General features: G+C 40.0%; 1 protein-coding gene across 4 annotated transcripts in view; it reads right to left on the bottom strand.

The window, feature by feature from the left end:
• The window catches only part of dnmbp (dynamin binding protein), a 65,347-nt gene that overhangs the window by 15,432 nt on the left and 26,007 nt on the right, over positions 1–23,908 (bottom strand). For 3 of the 4 annotated variants that reach the window (XM_061709317.1, XM_061709318.1, XM_061709319.1), the window contains one exon: positions 20,923–23,184. In XM_061709317.1, coding sequence (XP_061565301.1) covers positions 20,923–23,184 — 2,262 coding nt within the window. Of the gene's footprint in view, positions 1–14,790; positions 16,699–20,922; positions 23,185–23,908 lie in introns of those variants that run through there. The other variant, XM_061709320.1, reaches the window with a different exon arrangement.

The following is a 23,908-nucleotide window of genomic DNA, read 5'->3' as shown; positions in this document are numbered from 1 at the left end:
CCCGGCACTGCCAACTGCTAACGCTCGGCGCATTTCCCTGCTCTTGAGAAAGTAGCTCGCTAATGGGTTTTTCAGAAGTCACACGGCGACACAATACAGAGAGCAAAAACAAAAGGACGGGGGATTTAATTGGAATCAATTGGTTCATTCCCACGTTTGATCTACCACACAAACAAAACCAGATCACGCGCTCCACTTCACAAGGTTGAAAATGCAACCATTTCCATCTGAGCCGACCTGCGAGGCCACATGACATGAGTTTGACCCACTTCTATGAATTCCACCTTTTCATTGCCTGTGAAGTATCATAAAGAGGACGCAGACAATGCAGCCTCATTTACATCAGACGCACAGTGGACATGAATGTTGCAGTTATATTAAGCTGTCAATTATATACTTCATTTTTTTTTATATAATCCTGTTGAAAAACTTCTCTTCCACACTAAAAACAACACAATCCTAACTGTGGCCCACTCTGCAGGCGGTGTGTGTTTTGAAAATATGTTATATTCAAACTGCCTACTTAGTGCCACAAGTAAAAATGATTTAATAATAATTTAAAAAAATAAAAAAATAAAAAATAAAAAAAAAACTGACTGGGTCATATTGGCAAGGCATGGCATTTCTGATAAAATGTAATAAAAAGTGAGTGATCTCGCATTTGAATGAAGTGTTTATAGTCTTACAGGTGGAATCAATCGCGTGGACAGAAGTGGAGCATGTGGCTGACAGCAGCTTCATCTACACATCTTTAAAGAGTAAAATCTGGAATGGCTTTGTTCTAGATTTATATCAGGTAGATGTCTGCAAGGTTCTGGGATTTGCTCAGCAAAGCATGCAGGTAAACTCAGTCATCCAGTGTCTTACAGAATTTCAAACAGCTCAGCCTGTAACTATTAAGATTCAAAGCTCATCTTTAATTAAATATATTCCTTAAGAGTACTTAATCACACTGTGAAGTGGTGTAAGACAGAAAACAGGCTCTGGTTTCACAACATTATACTCCTCCAGCAGGGATGACTAATAACTCACATCTGATACATTTGCACAAGTCCTAGGGACACACCTGAATCAAAACCCCAGATAAGGCTGAGCTCGTCACTGCATTGTCTATGCTCTTGATTTAATCAAGTTCAGGGTGTTGCAATTAGTAGCTGAAGCTTGTCAGTGCTTTTCAAATAAATATCATGAAAATTTCTGCTGTAAAAACAAACATTTTTACTATTAACTCTTAAAATTCCTACATTCTGTACAAGGCAATGTGCTTTCACTGCTGCAAATCCAGCCAGCAAGTAGCAAAGGAGAAGAAAAGAGGAGATGGTGAGGCTTCACCCACCTGCTGCTTGCAACTTTCTTCAAACCACCTCAGGAACAAAAAGAAAGCATCCACCCATCCACTATTATAGATCTGTACAATGTAACCCATTCTTGGAAAGTCCATTGTCAGTGTGAAGTCCAACTCTAGCGGCCCGTGGAAGAGCGAGCGTCCTGCAGCAAAGTCTCCATTCCACAGCTCCAATTACCATGAGAATGGATGGGAACCCACCATCCCCACACACATGTACACACCAGGACCATCGCTCTGGAACACATTAAAACCTGGAGCTGGACTCACGCTGGTTGCTGTGGACATGGAACTGGTGTTTCTACATGTCCCATCCAATAAGAAATGTAGAAATAAATAAATCCTGCTAACTAGAAATGTGCATCCCAGTGTCAACAACACACAATGAATACTCAATATAGTAAAAGTGGCACATAATCTAGAATTGGGACCGTTTAGCTGATTATAGTCCATATTCTCACTGCATAATTTCTCCTAAGTTGACGCTAAAGTCACATGGGCCAACACTGGACCCAAAGTGCTCAATTGTTTATGTACTTTCTTCCCACAGGATGTTTAGTTGAACTTCTGTAATACAAATACGCACATTCGACAATGCAGATGGCAAAAGCCATCTGGCCATGCAGGCTTACAGGACTGTCTGAGAAAATTAGAATATTGTGATTTTCTGTAATGCAATTACAAAAACAAAAATGTCATACATTCTGGATTCATTACAAATCAACTGAAATATTGCAAGCCTTTTATTATTTTAATATTGCTGATCATGGCTTACAGCTTAAGAAAACTCAAATTTGAATTTTCTGGGAATCTTAATCTTAAACTGTAAGCCATAATCAGCAATATTAAAATAATAAAAGGCTTGCAATATTTCAGTTGATTTGTAATGAATCCAGAATGTATGACATTTTTGTTTTTTTTTTTAATTGCATTACAGAAAATAAAGAACTTTATCACAATATTCTAATTTTCTGAGACAGTCCTGTATATCAGTGTTTCCCAACCCTGGTCCTCGAGGAAACACTGTCCTGCATGTTTTAGATGTTTCCCTGCTTCAGCACACCGTGATACAAGTACCTGTGTCATCAACATAGTTGTGCAGACCTTGATGACAGGCTAATTAGGAGCATTCATTAGAATCAGGTGTGATGATGAAGGGAAACCTCTAAAACATGCAGGACAGTAGATCTTGAGGACCAGGGTTGGGAAACACTGGCTTACATTGATAATCATGTCTGAGCTGCAACACTGCATGCAGCTGTAGTTGTATTTGCTGGAATTTCCATTGAGTAAGACGGGTGGAGTCCGGGGAAGTGAAGTCCAGATCTGGGATGAATCTGCTTCATGTTTCACAACCAGCTGACACCTGATTGGGCTCCTCCTCTGACAGCCTGAACTCTATCAAAATGACGATGATGAGTTTGAACATCTCCACTTCAGTTCTCTTGGTTAACTTACTTTTTTTTAAAGTTACTTTTTCTTTTGTTTGAACATTTAAAACAAACTACACTGAAGAAAATCTTTTTGTTGTTCTCCATAAACAACTTTCCAAATGTTCCTTTCTTTCATAAGTGTCACAAAACCAGTGATAAAACTCATTGGACTTTCCTTTGTCGGAATTCATGGGCCACGGTTAAGCTCGTTACGCTAACAGCGGTGTAAAAGTCAAACGTTTGCCCTACACACAACACGCTAAGGTCAGGCACAATCAGTGCTGTGTGTTCTGCTCCAAAGTCCACTGTGCAGTGCACAGTTGCCATGGCAACGGGAGTAGTGGGGGGCTCTTCATATCAAGCTTTGGAAAGCTGGGAGTGGCTTTGGAAAATGTTCACACAAGCAACTCAGCTGGGACATGAAGCTACTTGAGAATAAGTTCATACGTGCTGCCAGATTCAGAAAAACTGCCAACACCACAAACAAAACAGGCACCTGTCGCTACATGCAATCAGAGCTGAACGGACTGGAAAAAGAGAAAGAAAAAAAGAAAGATACTTGTGTAATAAAAAGATTTTTTGTTAAATAGTTAAACAGCTGACACGGTGTAAACATTACCAAGACTCCCACCATGCTTCTAACTGTGGTCATTTCACACTAACTGTCTTCTGAAGGTGTTTATGTGAACATTTACTTTTAAGATGATTTCTTAATTAATCAAATGCTTTTCTGGGACTACATCCTCAGCCTTTTGTCCAGATATAACTACAACGACTGTTACAGCTGAGAGGTCACGTATAACTGAAAAGAAAAGCAAAACTTTTTTTTTTTTTTTTTTTTGTGACATACCATCCTGTTTATCTTCCGTAGGGTCAAATGCCAAAAGGTCACATTCCTGCTCCTGGCAGAATCTCACAGCGACATATCTCTCCAGCTACTAAGTATTCATGATACATACCAGCCATCCTCTCGAGCTAAACGTTTCATTTTCTTATAAAAACAGAGCATACAGGACTGTCTCAGAAAATTTGAATATTGTGATTTTCTGTAATGCAATTAAAAAAACAAAAATGTCATACATTCTGGATTCATTACAAATCAACTGAAATATTGCAAGCCTTTTATTATTTTAATATTGTTGACCATGGTTTACAGCTTAAGAAAACTCAAATATCCTATCTAAAAAAATTTAAATATTCTGGGAATCTTAATCTTAAACTGTAAGCCATAATCAGCAATATTAAAATAATAAAAGGCTTGCAATATTTCAGTTGATTTGTAATGAATCCAGAATGTATGACATTTTTGTTTTTTTAATTGCATTACAGAAAATAAAGAACACAATATTCTAATTTTCTGAGACAGTCCTGTACATCCAGCCTTGAGCCTAAACTTCAATTAACATGCTGCATGTAAATCAGCCACTTAACTGAACCGAGACTAGGCTTGTGTAGAATTTCTTAATTTAACCCTCCGGGACACCTTTAATAATTGTTACACTCTGACCCCTTCGCGCAGAAAACGCGCTTTTCATAAGGTAGCTATAAAACATATTATACATTAATATTATATTCTACTTTAATTGAGCTAATTTCTTTCACCAATATCTGACCTAAGTATTGATATCAAATATTCATGATTTTTTAAAGATTTAACCCTTTAAATGCCAGGTTTTTGTCACGATGCCACCATGTTTTTAGATGAAAAAAACTGAAAAATTGAATTATTTTCAATATACTACATGCAAAGTAGATTTTTTTGTTTTGGGTTATTACAGCCTGGGATATGTCAATGATGAGTAGCAACATTGATTTTCATGCATTATTATTTTTTGTGCAGTGTCAAATAGTTACACTTAGACCCCTTCGCGCAAAAAACGCGCTTTTCATAAGGTAGCTATAAAACATATTATACATTAATATTATATTCTACTTTAATTGAGCTAATTTCTTTCACCAATATCTGACCTAAGTGTTGATATCAAATATTAATGATATTTTAAAGATTTAACCCTTTAAATGCCAGGTTTTTGTCACGATGCCACCATGTTTTTAGATGAAAAAAACTGAAAAATTGAATTATTTTCAATATACTACATGCAAAGTAGATTTTTTTGTTTTGGGTTATTACAGCCTGGGATATGTCAATGATGAGTAGCAACATTGATTTTCATGCATTATTATTTTTTGTGCAGTGTCAAATAGTTACACTTTGACCCCTTCGCGCAGAAAACGCGCTTTTCATAAGGTAGCTATAAAACATATTATACATTAATATTATATTCTACTTTAATTGAGCTAATTTCTTTCACCAATATCTGACCTAAGTATTGATATCAAATATTCATGATTTTTTAAAGATTTAACCCTTTAAATGCCAGGTTTTTGTCACGATGCCACCATGTTTTTAGATGAAAAAAACTGAAAAATTGAATTATTTTCAATATACTACATGCAAAGTAGATTTTTTTGTTTTGGGTTATTACAGCCTGGGATATGTCAATGATGAGTAGCAACATTGATTTTCATGCATTATTATTTTTTGTGCAGTGTCAAATAGTTACACTTAGACCCCTTCGCGCAAAAAACGCGCTTTTCATAAGGTAGCTATAAAACATATTATACATTAATATTATATTCTACTTTAATTGAGCTAATTTCTTTCACCAATATCTGACCTAAGTATTGATATCAAATATTCATGATTTTTTAAAGATTTAACCCTTTAAATGCCAGGTTTTTGTCACGATGCCACCATGTTTTTAGATGAAAAAAACTGAAAAATTGAATTATTTTCAATATACTACATGCAAAGTAGATTTTTTTGTTTTGGGTTATTACAGCCTGGGATATGTCAATGATGAGTAGCAACATTGATTTTCATGCATTATTATTTTTTGTGCAGTGTCAAATAGTTACACTTAGACCCCTTTGCGCAAAAAACGCGCTTTTCATAAGGTAGCTATAAAACATATTATACATTAATATTATATTCTACTTTAATTGAGCTAATTTTTTTCACCAATATCTGACCTAAGTATTGATATCAAATATTCATGATTTTTTAAAGATTTAACCCTTTAAATGCCAGGTTTTTGTCACGATGCCACCATGTTTTTAGATGAAAAAAACTGAAAAATTGAATTATTTTCAATATACTACATGCAAAGTAGATTTTTTTGTTTTGGGTTATTACAGCCTGGGATATGTCAATGATGAGTAGCAACATTGATTTTCATGCATTATTATTTTTTGTGCAGTGTCAAATACTCACACTTAGACCCCTTCGCGCAAAAACCGCGCTTTTCATAAGGTAGCTATAAAACATATTATACATTTATATTATATTCTATTTTAATTGAGCTAATTTCTTTCACCTACATCTGACCTAATAATTGATATCAAATATTCATGATTTTTTAAAGATTTAACCCTTTAAATGCCAGGTTTTTGCCATGATGCCATGTTTTTAGATGAACAACACAGGAAACACAGAGCAGCAACATTGATCTTCATGCACTATTATTTTTCATGCATTTCAAAAGGTAGCTATAACACATACTTTTTTACCCAGAAGTGAAACAATGAACAATGAACCAGGAACAGTGAGCCAGGAACATCAAAACTGACTAAATAACATTCAATAACATTCAATAACAGCAACAAAATTGTGTCAGAGAGAAAGAAAGAGACTCTGTGTGTATGTGTGTGCGTGTGTGTGTGTGTGCGTGTGTGTGTGTGCGCGCGTGTGTGTGTATGTGTGTGCGTGTGTGTGTGTGTGCGTCTGTGTATGTGCGTCGGTGTGTGTATGTGTGTGTGTGTGTGTGTGTGTGTGTGCGTGTGTGTGAGTCAGTTTAGGTGAGGCAGGAGCTGCAAACAATTTGGTAGTGCTCCATGCAGATGGGACTGTCACACTTTCTGCAGGTGGAGCAGACTTGTTTGTTGCTGGTGCTCAAAACACACTGCCTCCTCCTCTGGGTGGTGTGTGGGGATGGGCTTGCACTTGAGCTTAGACCTGGGTCTCCTTTGAGTTCAGCACCAACACCAAGGCCGCAGCAGCTGGTGTGCGGGGAGGTGGCGTCTCCTTGCCATTTGTGGAGCCACAAGAGTCTTCCCCAGCTCCTCAATGAACAGCCTCCTCTGCTAACCTTTTCCCCGTTGCCATGAGGGATCCACGGTGGTCCAAAGGATGAAAGCAAATTTCACTGCTACTGAATTTCCCCACTTCTGGAAGTCTCATCTTCCTCACTGTCAGAGGACACATCCAAGCTCTCAGAAGACGATTCAGACACCGGTTCCTCGTCTGTAGTATCTGTGTTCTCTGTGTCAGATTCCTCTTGCCCGCGATCAGAATCAGACTCCATCACTATGTCCAAAGCTTTGTGCACTCAATAGGCTCTCTCCATCTTGCCAAATAAGAAATTACTAGTTCCACAGGTTGCATTTTTATAAACTTTGGCTGCAGTCGCAGCTGTGTAAACGACTCAACAAAAAGCAGGAGTTTGTCTATGGCTGCACCTTTCATGTGATTCAAAATGCCCCATGTTTGGATTTATTTGTGTTTATGGACCTCTTGTGTAAGTGTGTGTGGTGTGCATTTATACAAAATAATCTTAGAGGGGCTTTAAACTTCTGCACAAAAACCATGTGAATGAATGAAAACAGTGGCACTTGAAAGCCTTTGCTCATAATGTCATAAGGTCACACACACACACACACACCACACACACACAAACACACACACACACACACAAACACATACACATACACACACACACATATACTAACTGTACATGCACACATACACACACACACACACACATGAAGGGAGGGGGAGGGGTGAATTGTGACGGTGCCATCCAGTGGAAATAGCATGTTTTTTCTCCATATGCCAAATATGGTAAAAATGAGGTAATCTGGTTCAGAGTAGTAAATATGATCAATTCCAAGGCAAAAGACCAGATTGACACCTAAATATAATAAAATGCATTTATTATGCTTTAATGGAAGCGAGATCAAAAATTGAAGTTTGAATGGGTTTCAATGGCGCGTTTTTTGCGCTAAGGGGTCAGAGTGTAACAATTGTATTTTACAGAGTGTATTTTAGACTTACTGTAGGAGCTGAGCTGGAAATATAAAGATCATATAAAAATACACAATCTCACCAAAATTCATGCCATTTGGATGAACTCAGCCAAAATTATCCAAAAATGAAAAGTGAAAAGCGCGTAAAATGCGCCTAGGTGTCCCGGAGGGTTAAATAACTGTGGTGCCAAACAAAGTGCCATTACTTCAAGAGACCATCAGTTTTGCATATGTTCACAGTGAGCTTAAGGAGGAAAACGTAAGCCTATTCAAGCAAAGCTTTTACATCTTTAGACCCATAAGGAGGAGACGGACAATGAGAGTCGGAGGCCTCACCAATGCTTCAGCACGGTGCGGTTGTGCAACAACACGCTGAAACCGTATTTATCATTTCCTTAACATCTTCCATGTGGGAAAACAGTTGTAGCACAACTTGTTTGAGAGCTGTGGGAGATGAGTGAACCTGCAGGATTATATTTGTTGCCAAATGTTGGGCAAGTAAAGACAGATATCGCTTGGAGCTTCTTTTCCCACAACTTAAAAAACGGTCTGCAGTTACTAGGAGACAAAGTTATTTCTTTATTTTGTTTTACTCATCAAGAGCATTTTAAAACAAGCTCCCTACAACAAACTCCTTAATTTGAATGCCATAAAATAAAAACATAAGCAATGCTGTCTACACAAAACCTTCAGTTTATGTTCTCTGTGAAACAGTAGTTTTCTGTCTTAAAGGGGTGAAATTATGATTGAGAAAAAGCCAATAAAGTTTCTATGTTTGAGTAAGTGTTTAGGGGTTTTTACAACTTTAAAGTCGCAGTTTTCTGTTGATACAGAAATCCATTTCAAAAGTAAAATTATCCAGCATGTCCTTCTTTATCTCCACCCTACGACGGAGTCAAAAGACAAAAAAAAAAAAAAAAAAATTGAAATTACGAGAATAAAGTCGTAACATTACGAGAATAAAGTCGTAACATTACGAGAATAAAGTCGTAACATTACGAGTATAAAGTCGTAACATTACGAGAATAAAGTCGTAACATTACGAGAATAAAGTCGTAACATTACGAGAATAAAGTCGTAACATTACGAGAATAAAGTCGTAACATTACGAGAATAAAGTCGTAACATTACGAGAATAAAGTCGTAACATTACGAGAATAAAGTCGTAACATTACGAGAATAAAGTCGTAACATTACGAGAATAAAGTCGTAATAGAATAAAGTCGTAACATTACGAGAATAAAGTCGTAACATTACGACAAAGTCGTAACATTACGAGAATAAAGTCGTAACATTACGAGAATAAAGTCGTAATATTACAAGAATAAAGTGGTAATTTATGAGAACTCTAACAGGAAGAGCATCTTCTCCCTGTGTTAAAATGAGGAATATCTTGTGAAGTTATATTTATATATTATATTATATATTAAGACTTTATTCTCGTAATATTACGACTTTATTCTCACAACATTATGACTTTATTCTGGTAATTCTACGACTTTATTTTCGTAATTTCCATTTTTTTTTGTCTTAGTTTGGCCCTAATACTCCGTCGTACCACCCAACGTCTACTTTGAATAAATCTATGTTCACTCTACCTCCTGGAAACACTTTGCTGTTGCCTTTTGCTTTTGTCATAGGCAGAAAAAAAAGATCAAACAGTGGTCTTCATTCTCAGACTGCAGGCTTACAGTACGTGTGGTTTCTACAGAGTTTCCTAAAATAAAATCAGAGGCAGAGCCTTCAGTTATCAGTCTGTCCTGTCTCACAGAGGAAATAAAATGTTCCCGTTTCACAAAGTTAGTCAGGGATGGCTAGGGCTATGGTGCTGTAGCGACGTGGGAGGACCTCACATGATGTCTTGAGAACGCCGCCTCACTCCGCTCTCTTTACTTCCAACACACATTTGTATACAAGTCATCACTGCCGTGTTTAGCTTTGTCCTTTTCCTGTTGGCAGATATCCCTGCTCTGGTGCTTCTTTGTTTGTAGCCTCTCTGTCTCATCCTTGTCTGTGTCTTGTCCTCTCACAACAGCCAGCGAGGCAGACGCAGCTCTCTGAGTCTGGTCCAGCCAGACCACTCCTTCTCTTAAATCAGTCCTCTCTACTGTTGCTGGCTGAACTGAGCTGAACTGTGTGTGGAAAGTGATGATTTGATGAGAGGCACTAGTTTCCTCAACAAAACAACATTTTCCTGAATAGGCGTTTTATAATGTATATTATCCTGAATTGAATTGGGATATGATTATATGAAAAAAACTATATTCAATCAAATGAAGTGGATTCCACAATGAACATAATCTGCTTTGTATGGGTATTTGAGGCAAAAACATCATATCAGGTTCTGTGCACGTCACCGTAGTCAATATCAACATTTGCCACAGCTTTATGAAGGCCATAAATGAGTTTGTGCACATCAAATATCAACTGTACCAGCAGTTATCACAATTTAACAAAAGTATTTGCTTGTTTGCTTATCAAATGTTGACACACTGATAAGACGCACCATTTACTGACAAAACTTGAAAATATTTCAGCATAGAGGGAAGTATTTTTGAGGTCTTAATGAGTTAATACAACAATCTAGTAATGTATGGAAGGTACATAAGGTAAGTGTTTCTCAATAAACACTGACATATCTGATAAAGCTTACTATTATTATTCAGATCAGAACATGTCTGTTTGTGTTAAAGTGACACAACTCTAGAAAGTGACTATGAACTTGGCCTCAACAGGAGTCCTGAAAGCGAAAGATCGGTGTGCTGACTGTGTTCCCACAGTTCTGCCTGAAAGTCCACAGATAACGTCAGGGTTGCGGGTTGTATAATACTGCAGGTGGTATCATCTAACCAAGAAATCATGCAAAGATGTAATCTCTGTACGTACTCTATGTAACTCTAATGTTCCTGTTCTGGATGCCAGACTCTGAAAGTAAACATGGGGAATATAACTAGATTTTAATGATGCACCTCTAAGTTTATGAGAATTTGTCATGAAATTCAACAATGGCTGTGAGAATAAAAAGAAGCTTCACTGGAGATGGAACATCTAAACTCATTTTAAACTGAGATGAATGCATTCATTACAATTTATGGTTTAAAAGACAATAAATAAAATAACCGATGATAAAAAGGACTGAGAATAAGCCAGGAAACCGTTATAATCTGTGACTCATGAAGAATTATTTTCTCTCCACTGACTTTTTTGCTTGCAAGCAGTAAGATAATACGCCTTAAGAGCAACACTGTCAGACGATACGAGATTGTGTCCAAAGATTTGCCGTCTTAGCCCCCAACTCCCCCACTCCACCTCCGTCCTGCTGCCCACCAATAGCAACGCGCCCTCAGGGATTAACGTGGCCAACACAGCATACGGTGCCAGATCATAGATGGGTGACGACACATTACTCATAGACAGGTGCTGAAACGATGCTCATGCAACAGAGGATATTTGTAAGCAATGTGATATCTAATCTTTAAAGAAAAAATCTCTATTTTTCATGACCAGAGAGCAGTTTAATATAAAGTTCAACAGTGGTTTACAGAGGGGGGGGAAAGGCCCTAACGCATGTTTACGGTCTGTCTCAAAAAGCCTGAACCATCACCTCAATGTCACCGAATTACAGTATAAGCCCGGTAAGTAACAACAAGATGGTCTAATGTTTTTAGCCCTGCAGTCTAATGCTTCATTGAGGGCAAACCCCTGACCGAGCTGAAACAGTTTAACAGGATTAACAGATGACAAGACACTGAACAGCCAGGCATGCGTGCCTGAGTGAGTGTGCGTTTGAAAGATGCCGTCAGTTTGCAATTAAGTCTCCAAGGGTCTATCTCCTGCACGCACACACACACACACACGCACAGAATCAGTGTTGTGCTGCAAAGGAGTCAGGTCAGTGCTGGCCACCGCCTGGCACCAGACAGACCCCCACCATCCACTCACCATGCTGACGCTAGGGATTAATACTCAGACTCCTGGAAGGGATGTGGTGGGGGCTGATGTGGACTGTGGGCGCTTGGACTTGCGAGTGTGTTTCTAGGTAACTGGGGGAGGGGATGTGGGGGGGGGGGTGCCACCTGCTTCATCTTAGACACAATAATTGATCCAGGAGAGTGCTCTATACAACTCCTCATGAAACCACACACCCACCAACACACACACCCACACACACTTTACTTTACTTTTAATAACGGCAGACTAACTGTCCATCAGCCTTAAATCACATGTTTATTTAACTACCCTTTGGACACGTTTTGAGGACATTTTAGACCCATTTTACTACTCCAGTTATAACCTGAAGCTACAGGTATAGAATATGCCTGAGACATGATAAAAAAGAAAAGAAAATGAAAAAAAACCAATCAGAATCGACTTCAGTTTGACTTTCTTTTGTATATTGTTCAGCTTGGCCATATTATTGCATCTTCTGCTTACGTCAGCTGCTTAAAATAAAGTAAATATTTACTCAAGTTTATAGGAAAAATAAAAAATTCAACCAAATCTGGTTCGGTTGTTTTTACCTTTTGAAAACCTTGAGAAAGATATGACTAAGGTCATTATTTTGAGAGGATGACAATTATGAGACTAAAATATTATTAAGACCCCAAACTGAAAGATCTTTCACACCGAAACTTTGTAGTAATTTATGGTTTTGGAAAAGTGTTGCCTCTCTTTAATCTTGTTTTTAGACTCGCAGGCTATTTATAAATATATTCTTTATATTCTGTAAATCAGGGACTATAATGACACTAGTCAGTTTATCTGTAGTTGTTAATATGTTTTAGATTGGGCGGAGTGATACAGCACTAGGTGTTGTGTTGATGTTCTGAAATCCTACGCTGTTGAGCGGACATTGAAGTACACGCAAACTCCCGCAGAAGTTGTCCCGTGTTTATCCTACTCACGACCCCAAAAAGGTTTAATTTAATAAGGTAAGGCTTAACTCTACACCAGACTTAAATAAGTAAAGGTTCAGAGCTCAAAACAGGACCGCAAAACGGGACTACTTTCTTCTGAGCGGAGTAAGATTTTGGTCCGCGCGGTCGCGGCTGCGGCCGCGGTGGGATGCGCGTTTCTAGTCAACACAATAGATTAATTAATAACCCAATATCGCGATACAGTTTGCCACCTCCACGACACTTATCGTGACGTTTTTGTATCGCGAAATTTCGTGGCACGATATATTGTTACACCCCTATAAAATAATGAACCCTGAATTACCAAAATAACCTTCTTAACAAAAATAAATCTCTTCTTACACTTATAAGGTGTGCATGAATCAATCTTTTTTATGATGTAAAATTGTATGTATTTATTTACTTGTATTTATTTATTCAATCTTAGTTGTTAAATTTCTGGAAAAGAAAAAAGTAAAATCATACATGAGAGAAACTATTCAGTTTGTGGCTAAATATTTGTACTTGTATGAAACTGAAGATGCATAATGCAAACCTGACATTTACTTTTAGTTCAGTTTGTGGAAAATGGTTGGCCTGGCTTTCTCTTTAAAACTTAAACAGTTATAAAGCATTACAAACTGAAACAATAGGGCAAACGCACAGCATTGTTTTGTATTATGTGTCTTTCAAATAAAAGACAATTTTTTCCAGTCATATATTCCTGTATCAAGGTTGTTAAAAAAATACTGCTATAATATCGTATCGTATCGTTATCGTGACCTCAATATCGTGTATCGTACCGTATCGTGAGATTAGTGTATCGTTACACCCCTACTCGCAGCCATAGATTACATATAAGATATGTAAATAGTGCTATTTCACCCTCTGGCTTAAACTGTTTATTATACTATGCTGCACCAACAGGTGCCTTCAATAGCTGAGAATGGACAACACAAAACACTAGTGGTAAAAAAAGGCCAGTCACATATTTTTAAATTCTACATATTGCTCATTTCATGTGTATCGTCCAATATACTTCCAATATCTTTAAAGAATTTGGTTTGTTATTAAACAACAACCAACACAAGGTTCTTTGTACCCAGAAGTGGTTTTATGTGATAGATGTGAGTACCCATAATGTGTACAATAAGTTAAAGAGACTAAACTTTACTTTTGTAAAAGACAAAGTCATATAAATGGTGTAAATTCTGCTGTGAACTTGGGCATTGGGGCAATATGGGCTCAAACTTGCTTTTCGGTCTCAGGTAACTGACCACGTGAGAAACTGAAGATATTAACTTGATGGTCATTGCAAGATTTTATCTCAAACATGTTTAGTAAATGAATACATGGTTTGCATAGAAGAAGTAAACCAAAACTTCCTCCTAGTGAGTCACCTCAAGCACATTCCACGAGTTAAGGAATGACTTACGTGTACCCTGGTCTGAAGAAACGTAATAAAAGACTGACTTCTCAGTCATGCAGGAACCATACAGACGAGTTATATGCGCACATAGCATCAGTGATTCAGAGTATGGCAGCAAACAGGAAGCTAGGAGAAGAAGAGAACAGAGAAACCCAAGAACACACAAAACCTGTTCTGCAGGTGCTTACACCTACAAATACCTGGTGGCTCACTTTCTTGTGAGATAGGTGATACTCACTCACTCGCACACAAAGACATGCATGCACGTCCACTCAATTGCTAAGAGGGTAGAAGACGAGTGTGGCCAGTCAGCACTCTGAAGCCCACAGCATTGATTTGAAAAGCATCTCTGGAGGTCACCAATGACGACAGTTAGACTGCAAGGACAGTCACCCTTTCACGCTTTGTTTTATCAACCAGGATTGGAAAATGATATGGACTCTTTCAAACCTCTTGATATTAAAGATTTTAGCAAATGTGTGATTTACTCGATGAAGTATAAAAATGAATAAGGTACAAATGGCCTTAAATAAGTTCAAAACATGCTGTGTAAATTCAGGATGTTGAGTGCCTCATGACACATGACAATATCCTTGTGTTTACCTTTCTTTTGTTTCCTGGTAGTGGCAAACTGTGACTGTCGCAGGGAGCTTGGAGCCGTCTTCCTGTAGTAGCTGTTTCTGTCTAGGGAGCCCACATACACAGGCTTGCGACCCTTCTTTGAGCCGACGCTACCAGCACTTGATTCATATCCTTTTTCCTGCTCATCACTGCGCCGGTAGACCCCAGGATCCTCAAAAGAGTGCCTTTCCCTAAGTGCCAACTTCTGGTTTTGTTGCTCGACCCATTCTTCACAGTGTGCCATGCGATCTTTTTTAGGATATTCCTCATATTGTGAATCCATAGCCACTGAGTCCAAATCTCTGTATCTTTCCTCAGGTCTGCGGTGGGAATGTTCCCCCTTTCTGGACCCGTAGCGGTCTTCATATTTAGAGTCATAGTCATCCTCTACCCGCTCATACTGCTGTCTTGCTTTATGGTCCCTCCTTTTGGTGTTGCAATGTTCATCTCTTCTTTCTCCTCCTGAATCGTTGTATCTGCGACTGCGGTCCCTTTCCCGGTACTCCCAGCGCTCCTCAACTTCAGAGTCATATTGGGTCCTTCCTTTACGCATGTTTGTGTCCTCACCCCCTCGGTAAGGCTTATCCCGCTGTTTGTAGTTATCATCCCTGTGGTCATACCTGTCCTCTGCATGACGGTCATAGTAATGGTCCTTGTGTTTTCGCTCATCATAGTAGCGGTCCTCCTCTGTTCTGTCCTCTGTTCGCCTGTGGTAGTCTTTCTCTCTGGAGCAATGACCGTCTCTAGAGTCCTTGTAATCTCGATCAAAATGATCACGGTCCCAGTCACGATTGTAGTTGTCTTTATGATCATAATAGTGCTCATATTCACTACGGTACCTATCATGTTCTCTGAGATCATGTTTTGGATGTTTTCTGCTGTCATAATGCTTCTTATCCCTGTCATCATACTGTTCATTGTATTTCCTGTCATAATGGTCCCTGTGTCTATATTTGTCACTGTAATCACATTCCTCCACATCTCTGTAACTACCATGGTTGTAACGTTTAGGATGATGTTCATTTTCTGAATCCCAACCATCCCTTCCTCTTCTATCCTCATTCAGTTTACCTTCTTGAGTTCTGAAGTCATTATCGTCTCTTCCTTGGGCCATTCTGTTGTACTCGGGATGACTGTAATCCCCAGGGCCTTGATAAAAACAATGTTTACCCTTCCATTCAGATATCCTCAAGTCCAGATGACCATCTTCAGACCGAGGGTGAAAGTAAACATCCTGGCCTTGAGGCCTCCCGTCTCCAAACGCTGCCCTGTGTTGATCAGCATACTCCCAGCTGGGCTGTTGACTCACATGGGCATGTCCAACTTGGGCTTGGTGTTCCAGCTGTACCGGCCATGGAGCCGCCACATGTGCCGGGGGCGGCACGGGACCACTTACAGGCACTATCATGCCATTGTGTATTGGCACTGGGCACATTGGAGATGGACCTGGTACTAAGACTGGATTCTGTGGCGGGCCAGGAGGAACTAATCCATATCCAGGAAATCCAACCTGTTGCTGCTGGATTTGCAGTTGATGTAGGTGTTGCATTTGTTGCAGATGGGCCATCCTTTCCCTTTCTTTAGCCCATCCTGCATCCCCAAGCTCGTCCACGCTCTTCCCTCTCCGAAGTGGAGCACCACCTGCATAGTTCCACTCCATTGGACCCAACACAACTGGGTTGCCATATAATACTGGGCTCTTCATTACTCTTATTGCTTAGATCAGCATATCCAGAGCTGACGGTTTCCTCTTCAACAGGGCTCAGTCCCCCTTCCCAAAGTCCTGCATTCCATAACAAGGCGCTGCGGGAGGTTCCACCTGCCAGGCATTTTGTCTCAGTAGCTCTCTCACTTGTTTTTCTCGTCTCCTCTTCACTCGTCTCTGCAGGACTGCCTGACCGAAGCGCCTCCCAGGGTTCAGTGCTACTGAACATACACCCCCTTCAGCCGTCTCAGCGAATCATAGAAGGAGAGGGAGTGTCAAGGGTTTCTGGAGGAGTGGCCTTCTTGGGTTAATGATCCAGGGGAGTCACATGGGTGCAGGATTAACCAAGCAGCCCCACCCTCTGTTGCAAGTGGCTAATACTTTTGCTTCCAGACAAAAAAAAAAAGTCTGTCTGGAGTTTCTTTGAAGGAAGATGGAGACAAACATCACAGTATGCCTTTGATAAACATCAAATACCACAAATGAACACCACACGTCTTTTTCTGTTCCATCTTCTTTGTGTCTTAATTTATGTTTTGCAGGTCATTAATGAAGCAAATCTCTGTCATTGCACACAAACAGGTCTTTCAAATAGCTGTTTCTGACATGAGCAAAGGAATTTGACTTTGCCCTACATGTAGGAGTGGAGTAATGTTTACAGACAAAGATGTCCATACACTTTTTCCCCCTCTCATTTTAAACTGTTCACTGATTCAACAAGCATTTTGTAAAAGTAATAAAAGAACAAATGCAAGATGTTATTTAAGTGTGTATATTATATTTGGATATTTAGAGCGAGTTAATTAGTGAGGAGAGGGACAGATTACTGAGAGCACGTAACCTGATTGGAACAGAGGAGCCTCTGAAAAAGTAGCTGCTGGTTTATACAATGAGCCATTGTTGGAGACTGTCCTCACTTTCAGAAGACACACAATCTTTCAGTGTGAGAAAAAAACTAAAGCCTATTCATAAAGTATAATAAAGTCTGCTGCCTTTGACTATGAACGAAAGAGACAGGGACCAAATTGACAAGTTTAAAGGACGTCCACGCAGCTAAACACACACAAGACACACAGTCTGACAGCTCCCCATCAAATCAGGCAATCCACAAAGTAATCACACATGACAACTAGTTCGTTCTTTGTCCCTGATAAATACAAGTTTTATTATTTAAGATACGTCTGGCTGCTATCTACAAAATTTGAAAAAAGAAAAGATGCATATAGGAATTAGACTATGGATTCTGTTCACACAATAAAACGGTGTAACTTTCAAAATTCCAAACTGCTTATGTAAATAAAAGTGTATAAAATGCATTTATGTGTTTATATTTCCAAGAGGAAGTCCAGTTCTATTCTTGATTATCAGTGTCTGATTATCAGTGGGTGGGGGACCCGAGTTCAAGCCCCGGAACGGCAACCAAGCTGAACCACCTCTGCCCTTGAGCAAGGCCTTTAACCCTAATAGCTCCCCAGGCGAAATTGTGTGTTTGTTCTCTCAGATCTAAGTCGCTTTGGATAAAAGCGTCTGCTAAATGACAGTAGTAGTAGTAGTAGTAGTGGGTAACAATTCTGCTTTCAACAGCCAGAACAACACAGAAACTCTGTGTTTCAGCTGTAGAAATGTCAAATTCAACATTCCTCTCTGTGGCTGTGCTTGCTTATTTACATGAAGCTTTCTAGGTCCAGGTTCACACGCAAGATAAAAAAAGGTGGCGTGATTTCCAGGGCTCAGGTCACACAACAAAAGCAAGAAATCTTGCAAACGTTTTTTTCTTTGTTTTTTTCGGCTGAATGTGGGAAACTTGAGACCGAATCATATCTTAAAAGCAGTGTAAACAAATCCAGTTGTGCTGCTACAGAGGCTGAAGGAGGCGTTTTAATAGTGGGTTGAGTAGAATTAATGGAGACTGAAGGTCAAAGAGCTTAAACAAGGAAGGAAAAAACAAAATACAGGGTAGATAGAAAAACCTGAGTGAGAAAATGTTTTCAAATTATGAATCTTATGTCAACTGTAATGTAAGTAAAGCAGAGGATTTAAATCCATTAAGATTAGAATACTGTTTTCTGCCACTTTAATCCAAAACTGGATTAAATGATCATTCATGTTGTGATCTTGACTACACATGTTGTAGCCATTACGATGGACTTCAGATAAAAGTGCTGGCAGGACCCAGTGTTGAACCTTTTCGCTGTTTTGTAACAATAAGCATCCATTGTCCCTCAAGTTTTACACATAGGAGAAACACACCCTGTAAAAGCATGGAAAAACACTCACAAGTGCGTGTGCACACAGCAGGAGGCTGTCAAACAAGTTTATCCAACAAAGATCCTGTGACAATAGCTGATATGTACACACCTCACTTTAAGATAAGAACAACAAAAGGGAAATATGATATCCGACAAGTAAAAAAGCTTTAGTATCAGACTAATATGTTAACAATTACCATATCAAACATTCTGCCACTCGGAAATCTTGACACTATCTTTGGCCATTTACACTTCTAACAGCATAAAAAATATCCAAGGACAGAAGAGACTGAATATCTGCTTAATTACAGTGAAAAGATGGTGAGGACATACTTGTAGTGTGACAGGTGATAGGAATTTATGTAGATGCGCAATCCTTGAAGGCATTTGCAGCCAATCGGACCTGTTCATGCCTTTGGGCATATAAAGATCTGAGTAGTCATAGGCCATAGGTGTAGCACTGCTGGAATGTCGGCCATTTGTTTTGTTTTTTCCGGTGCCAAACATCACCTTTCATAATTGATTGATTAATTGATAATTGAAGATATCTACACTTAAAGAGACGTCCATCAATCCCAAGCATCATGCATCTTCATTCTTTTCAAGGTCATGGCGGACTGAAACACAAACAACTTGTAACCAAACTTATGTCCAATTTTAAATCATTGAGTGTTGCTTTTTAGTCAAATTGTGACATAACTGATCAGAAAGAAGTGGTTCGTTTGGATAACTGACATTTTTATGAGGATTACATTTTGGTGAACCGCAAGAAAATTCACAATTTTTATTTATCTATATTTATGTTACATTTTTTCTTTTTTGTGTTACATTTCTTCAGGAAAGCTAAGTTTCTTGTTACAAAAGACCTCCCACTTCAATGTAATAAACAATAATGCTCTTGGCAGTGGCAGACTACTTTAAAGAGTTATATGTAGTACAGGCTGTCATTGAACCAAAAGGACAGGTTGAACCTTAGATTTCCCAAAGTCCTCCTTATACTTGTGTGATCAGTAAGAACTGATTTATATATGAAAGTTCACCACTGAAAAAAGCAACAAGACCGTGTCAATGTTTATGCACATACAGTTGTTGGGTCTCAGGTTCGTATTAAAGCCCTGCCCAATACTAAAAAAATAAGTCAACTGAATACAGCACAGGCAGAAAAATTACATAATTTGTTTGTTTTTTTTAATGCCGTATTAGCGACTCACACTTCTAATGACATAAATGTCAATGTCAAAAGACCTGCAACTGTTCTGAAAGTCTGGCAATTATTTTCCCATTGCCAATAAAAGAATTAAGTTAACATTAATAAAAACCTAACTGCAAAAATGCAAAAACTAAATTTATGAAAACCATATTTATTAGAAGCGATTAAACAGAAGATTATTTATGCTAAAACAAATATTTCCTGAACATTGGGCATATTTGAATTGGATATTTGAAGTACATTAACCCTATAATGCTAGCTGTATCATATTTGACACATGCATTTCTAAGACCTTTGAAGGTCCCCTTTAATAAAAAAGAAAAAGAAAAAAAAAGTTTCATACAAACCAAAAAAATTATAAAAAATAAAACACAATCAGAAAATGCGTACATTTACCAAATATATTCATAATGATAAGATTTTTTTTTCTAGAAATTGTTTTAATGTGCACTCACTTGCACTCACTGGTTGAAATAAGTAGTGCGTGGACATGCACATCTTAGAGAGATTTGAAGAACTACACAGAGGAAATCTGGCTCAGTACCAGTTTTAAATTCCTTGTATATTACATTTTCTTAGTGAATGTTTATTTTGAACTAAGTTACCTGCAGGCAGCAGAAATCAACAACGGTATTAACCTGAGCAAATTAACTTGTTTTTTCCCTTTCCATCTTTTATAGCTGTGTGCAGTCTGTCTTGTAAAATTGGACCAAAGGAAACCGACTGCAAACCAAAAAAAAAACAATCAAGAAAAAAATTGCATGTGAAAAAATTGACATGCATGTGCAATGAGAAGGTGTGACATCTTCGTTTTTCGCTTGTTTTAGATTGTTAATATGTCAAGGATCAGCAGTTACATGCATACATGTATAAATAAATAAATACAGAAATTAAAAAAACTCAGGCACCCTAAAATGTCTGTGACTACTATTTCCAGCTCGGGGTCTTACCTTGCAGCTGCTGATGCTCCAGCGTCAGCGTCTCCAGTGTGTAGTTGCAGAACTCCAGATTCTCCAGGGCTTGCATGCGGGCCGCTTCTTCTTCCTCCTCCTCCAACATTGCCCTGAGTTCCTCTGCCGTGCGAGCATATTCCTCCATGTCGTGCTCCACTTCCTGTAGCCGTAACAGCAGCTGGTACCTCTCCTCATCTTCCTCTTCCTCCACTCTTTGCCTCTCGCTCTCCAACTCCATTTCCCTGTTGTACTCCTCCTCTGCGTCTTGCTGGCACTGGATTTCTTGCTCCTGAGCTGAAGCCAGGTCACCAGGATCGTCCTGATCTTCTGTCAGACACGTCGTAACGGGGTCGTCGGGAGCGTAGAACATCGGGGCGTTAGTGAGGGAGTTATCGGGGGGACAGGGGGCATTTTGTCTCGGGCAGCGTGGAGGTGGGCGCGGAGCGGGACGGGCAGGTCTGCACGCAGCCGGGGGTGGGGGACGCAAGACCCGAGGACGAGGAGGAGGAGGGCGAAGGGTTCTGTGTCTCCCCAAAGACAAAGACTTAGACTGCAAGATGTTGGATCCAGGAGAACGCAAGGAGCCGCGGATAATATCATTTTCATCCCTGTAGTCAAGAATGGAATAGTGACGCGAGATAGAGGACTGTTGGTTCAGCTCGGCTGCAGACGAGGCGTCGCTGGAAGCACCGGAGTTCACGCCGGCGTCGCCGCAAAAACTAGTCAAACTTTTCTCGAATTCAAAAAGCTGCTGGGACAGTTTGGCCTCCAGCTCACCGGCCGACGTTGCCAGCGCCTGTAAGGTGATGGATGACGGAAGAATCCCGTTGGTGCCTCGTTTCCTCTGCTGCGAACGCGTATATGCGTCGGCACTCTGCATCATGTCGGCGTCGCTCACACTGGCATGGCGACTCATTCTCCGCTGTTTCTGCCCTTCGACAATGTTCATTAACGCCTGGCCAATACTGGCACACCTTTTATTGGTGGAGGAAGTGTCCGTCGACGGCCACTGGTGATATTTGTCCTCCTGAGACCAACCTGAATGAGTGCTCGGGAGTGTTTGGCTGTGACTTAGTTTGGGCTGTGACGGTCTACTGTTACCGTTAGTAAAGTTAAACTTATTTCTACTGGATGTTGGGCTGACGTGTTGCCTGCCGTGATGTGCAGGTAGACTGGGCCGAGGTGGGAGTCTCGGCCTCGGTGGAGGAATGGATCTGGGTCTTTGAGGCGCTCTCTGAAATGGTGGGATAGGTCTACGCGGCTGAGTGTCGGGCCTGTTACCTCGCTCTCTTTGCCCTCTGTTATTATTCTGACCCCCGCTTGTATTCTGGCACTGCCACCTGTGCTCTTCAGTCGTCTCAAAGTAGTCCAAGTCCCACACGGTGTGATCTTCATACGTGCTCCATTCAGGATCATTCTCCGAAACGTCAGGATGTAAACGACCGGAGCTGAGATCGCTGCAACTGCTCTGCCCTTCTTCTTCTTCTGCTTCGGCAACATTTATTCCCTCTGCAGCTTTCTGCCCCTCGTCTTCTAGTTTGATGAAACGATGAGGAAAGATTCCCCGCAGCCCCCGCAGTTCTCCCTCCAGCCAACCGTCTTCTAAAGTATTTACAACGCGAATGCGATCGCCCACATCGAAGTCCAGCTCGCCCGGCTCCATGGCCCGAAACTCATAAAGTGCCACTCCGTAGACACCGCCTTCCTCCTCATCCTCTTCCTCTAAGAAAGATTCCTTTTCTTTTTCTTCTTCTTCCGTCAGAAAAACGTCCCCCTCTTCCATAACCTCCTCCTCCTCCGTAACTTCTTCTGCGTCATAACTGTCCTCGTAGGTAAATTGTTGATTCTCCTCATTTAAATACTGGCAGTCGGGTGGCTCTTGAGGGGATCGGAGAGGAGCCAGGAGCTCCACGAATCCCTCCGGGAACACCCCCCTCCGGCCCTCCAGCTCGCCCTGGAACCAGCCTGGCTCGGGCAGTCCCGTGATCATGATCAGGTCCCCCTCGCGGAAGTCCAGCTCTTCGCTGAGCTGGGCGTGAAGGTTCATGAGCGCCCGGGCTTGACCGAGGGCGTAATGCGGGAGCTCCGAAGCCTGGGCCTGAGCCGAGCGTTCGGAAAGCTGCCTGGAGCGGTACGACAGGTTCAGCTCCTTCACACATGATGCAGGGAAGAGTCCACGGACACCCCAGGCGTTACAGCCACGTTGCCAGGTCTCCCCGGGGTCCAGGGAGCCTCCTGCCTCTCCTAACACCACATCACCTGAAGAGGCAGAGGGAAGATTAAACCTCATGTAACATTTCATATGTCTGATAATTAGGAATGGGCCACATTTCACCGTTCACGATGTACCGCCAAAAAAATTCCCCAAGGTAAGAATTTGTCATCTCGCGGTAAAAATTGGTTTTTATTAATTCAATTTAATTGGTGTAGTTTAGTAGTATTCAGTATTCTTTTAGAGCAGTGATTTGGGGGCTCCAAAGACTGAATGTGGTGATAGATTTATAGTTAAAAAGGTGGAGTTGAATTGGTATTTTTTTTATCGTCATTTTTAGCGTTATCGGGATAAATGCCAGAAATTATCGTGATACATTTTTTAGTCCATAGCACCCATCCCTACTGATAATATTACTGTAGGAAACAAGAATCAAGTTCTCTGTCGTTATTATTAAAGATGTGTTGAAGAAGGACCTGGTAGCAAAGAATATATATAAATATATATATCATTAGGCCTGTGTTGAAAAGATTGATTCTCCGATTTTAAATCGATTATCATATTAATTCCTAAAAATCGATTCATATGTCTAAAGATCGATTTAAAAAAAAAAAAAAAAAAAAGTTTTTTTTTTTTCCATCATTAAGACTTTTGGTTATTTTTTTGTTTATGCCCAAAAAATGAATATTTTGTTGGACACGAGAATAACTGGTGCCATGTTTTTGCCTTTAAATATGTTTAAAGGTATGAAAAGTTTTCAGTTATAATTGC

The sequence above is a fragment of the Cololabis saira genome, chromosome 19 (assembly GCF_033807715.1).
Source record: "Cololabis saira isolate AMF1-May2022 chromosome 19, fColSai1.1, whole genome shotgun sequence".
Lineage (NCBI taxonomy): Eukaryota > Metazoa > Chordata > Actinopteri > Beloniformes > Belonidae > Cololabis > Cololabis saira.
Note: the sequence above shows the minus strand (reverse complement) of the source record. Positions and strands in the feature narration are given on the sequence as shown.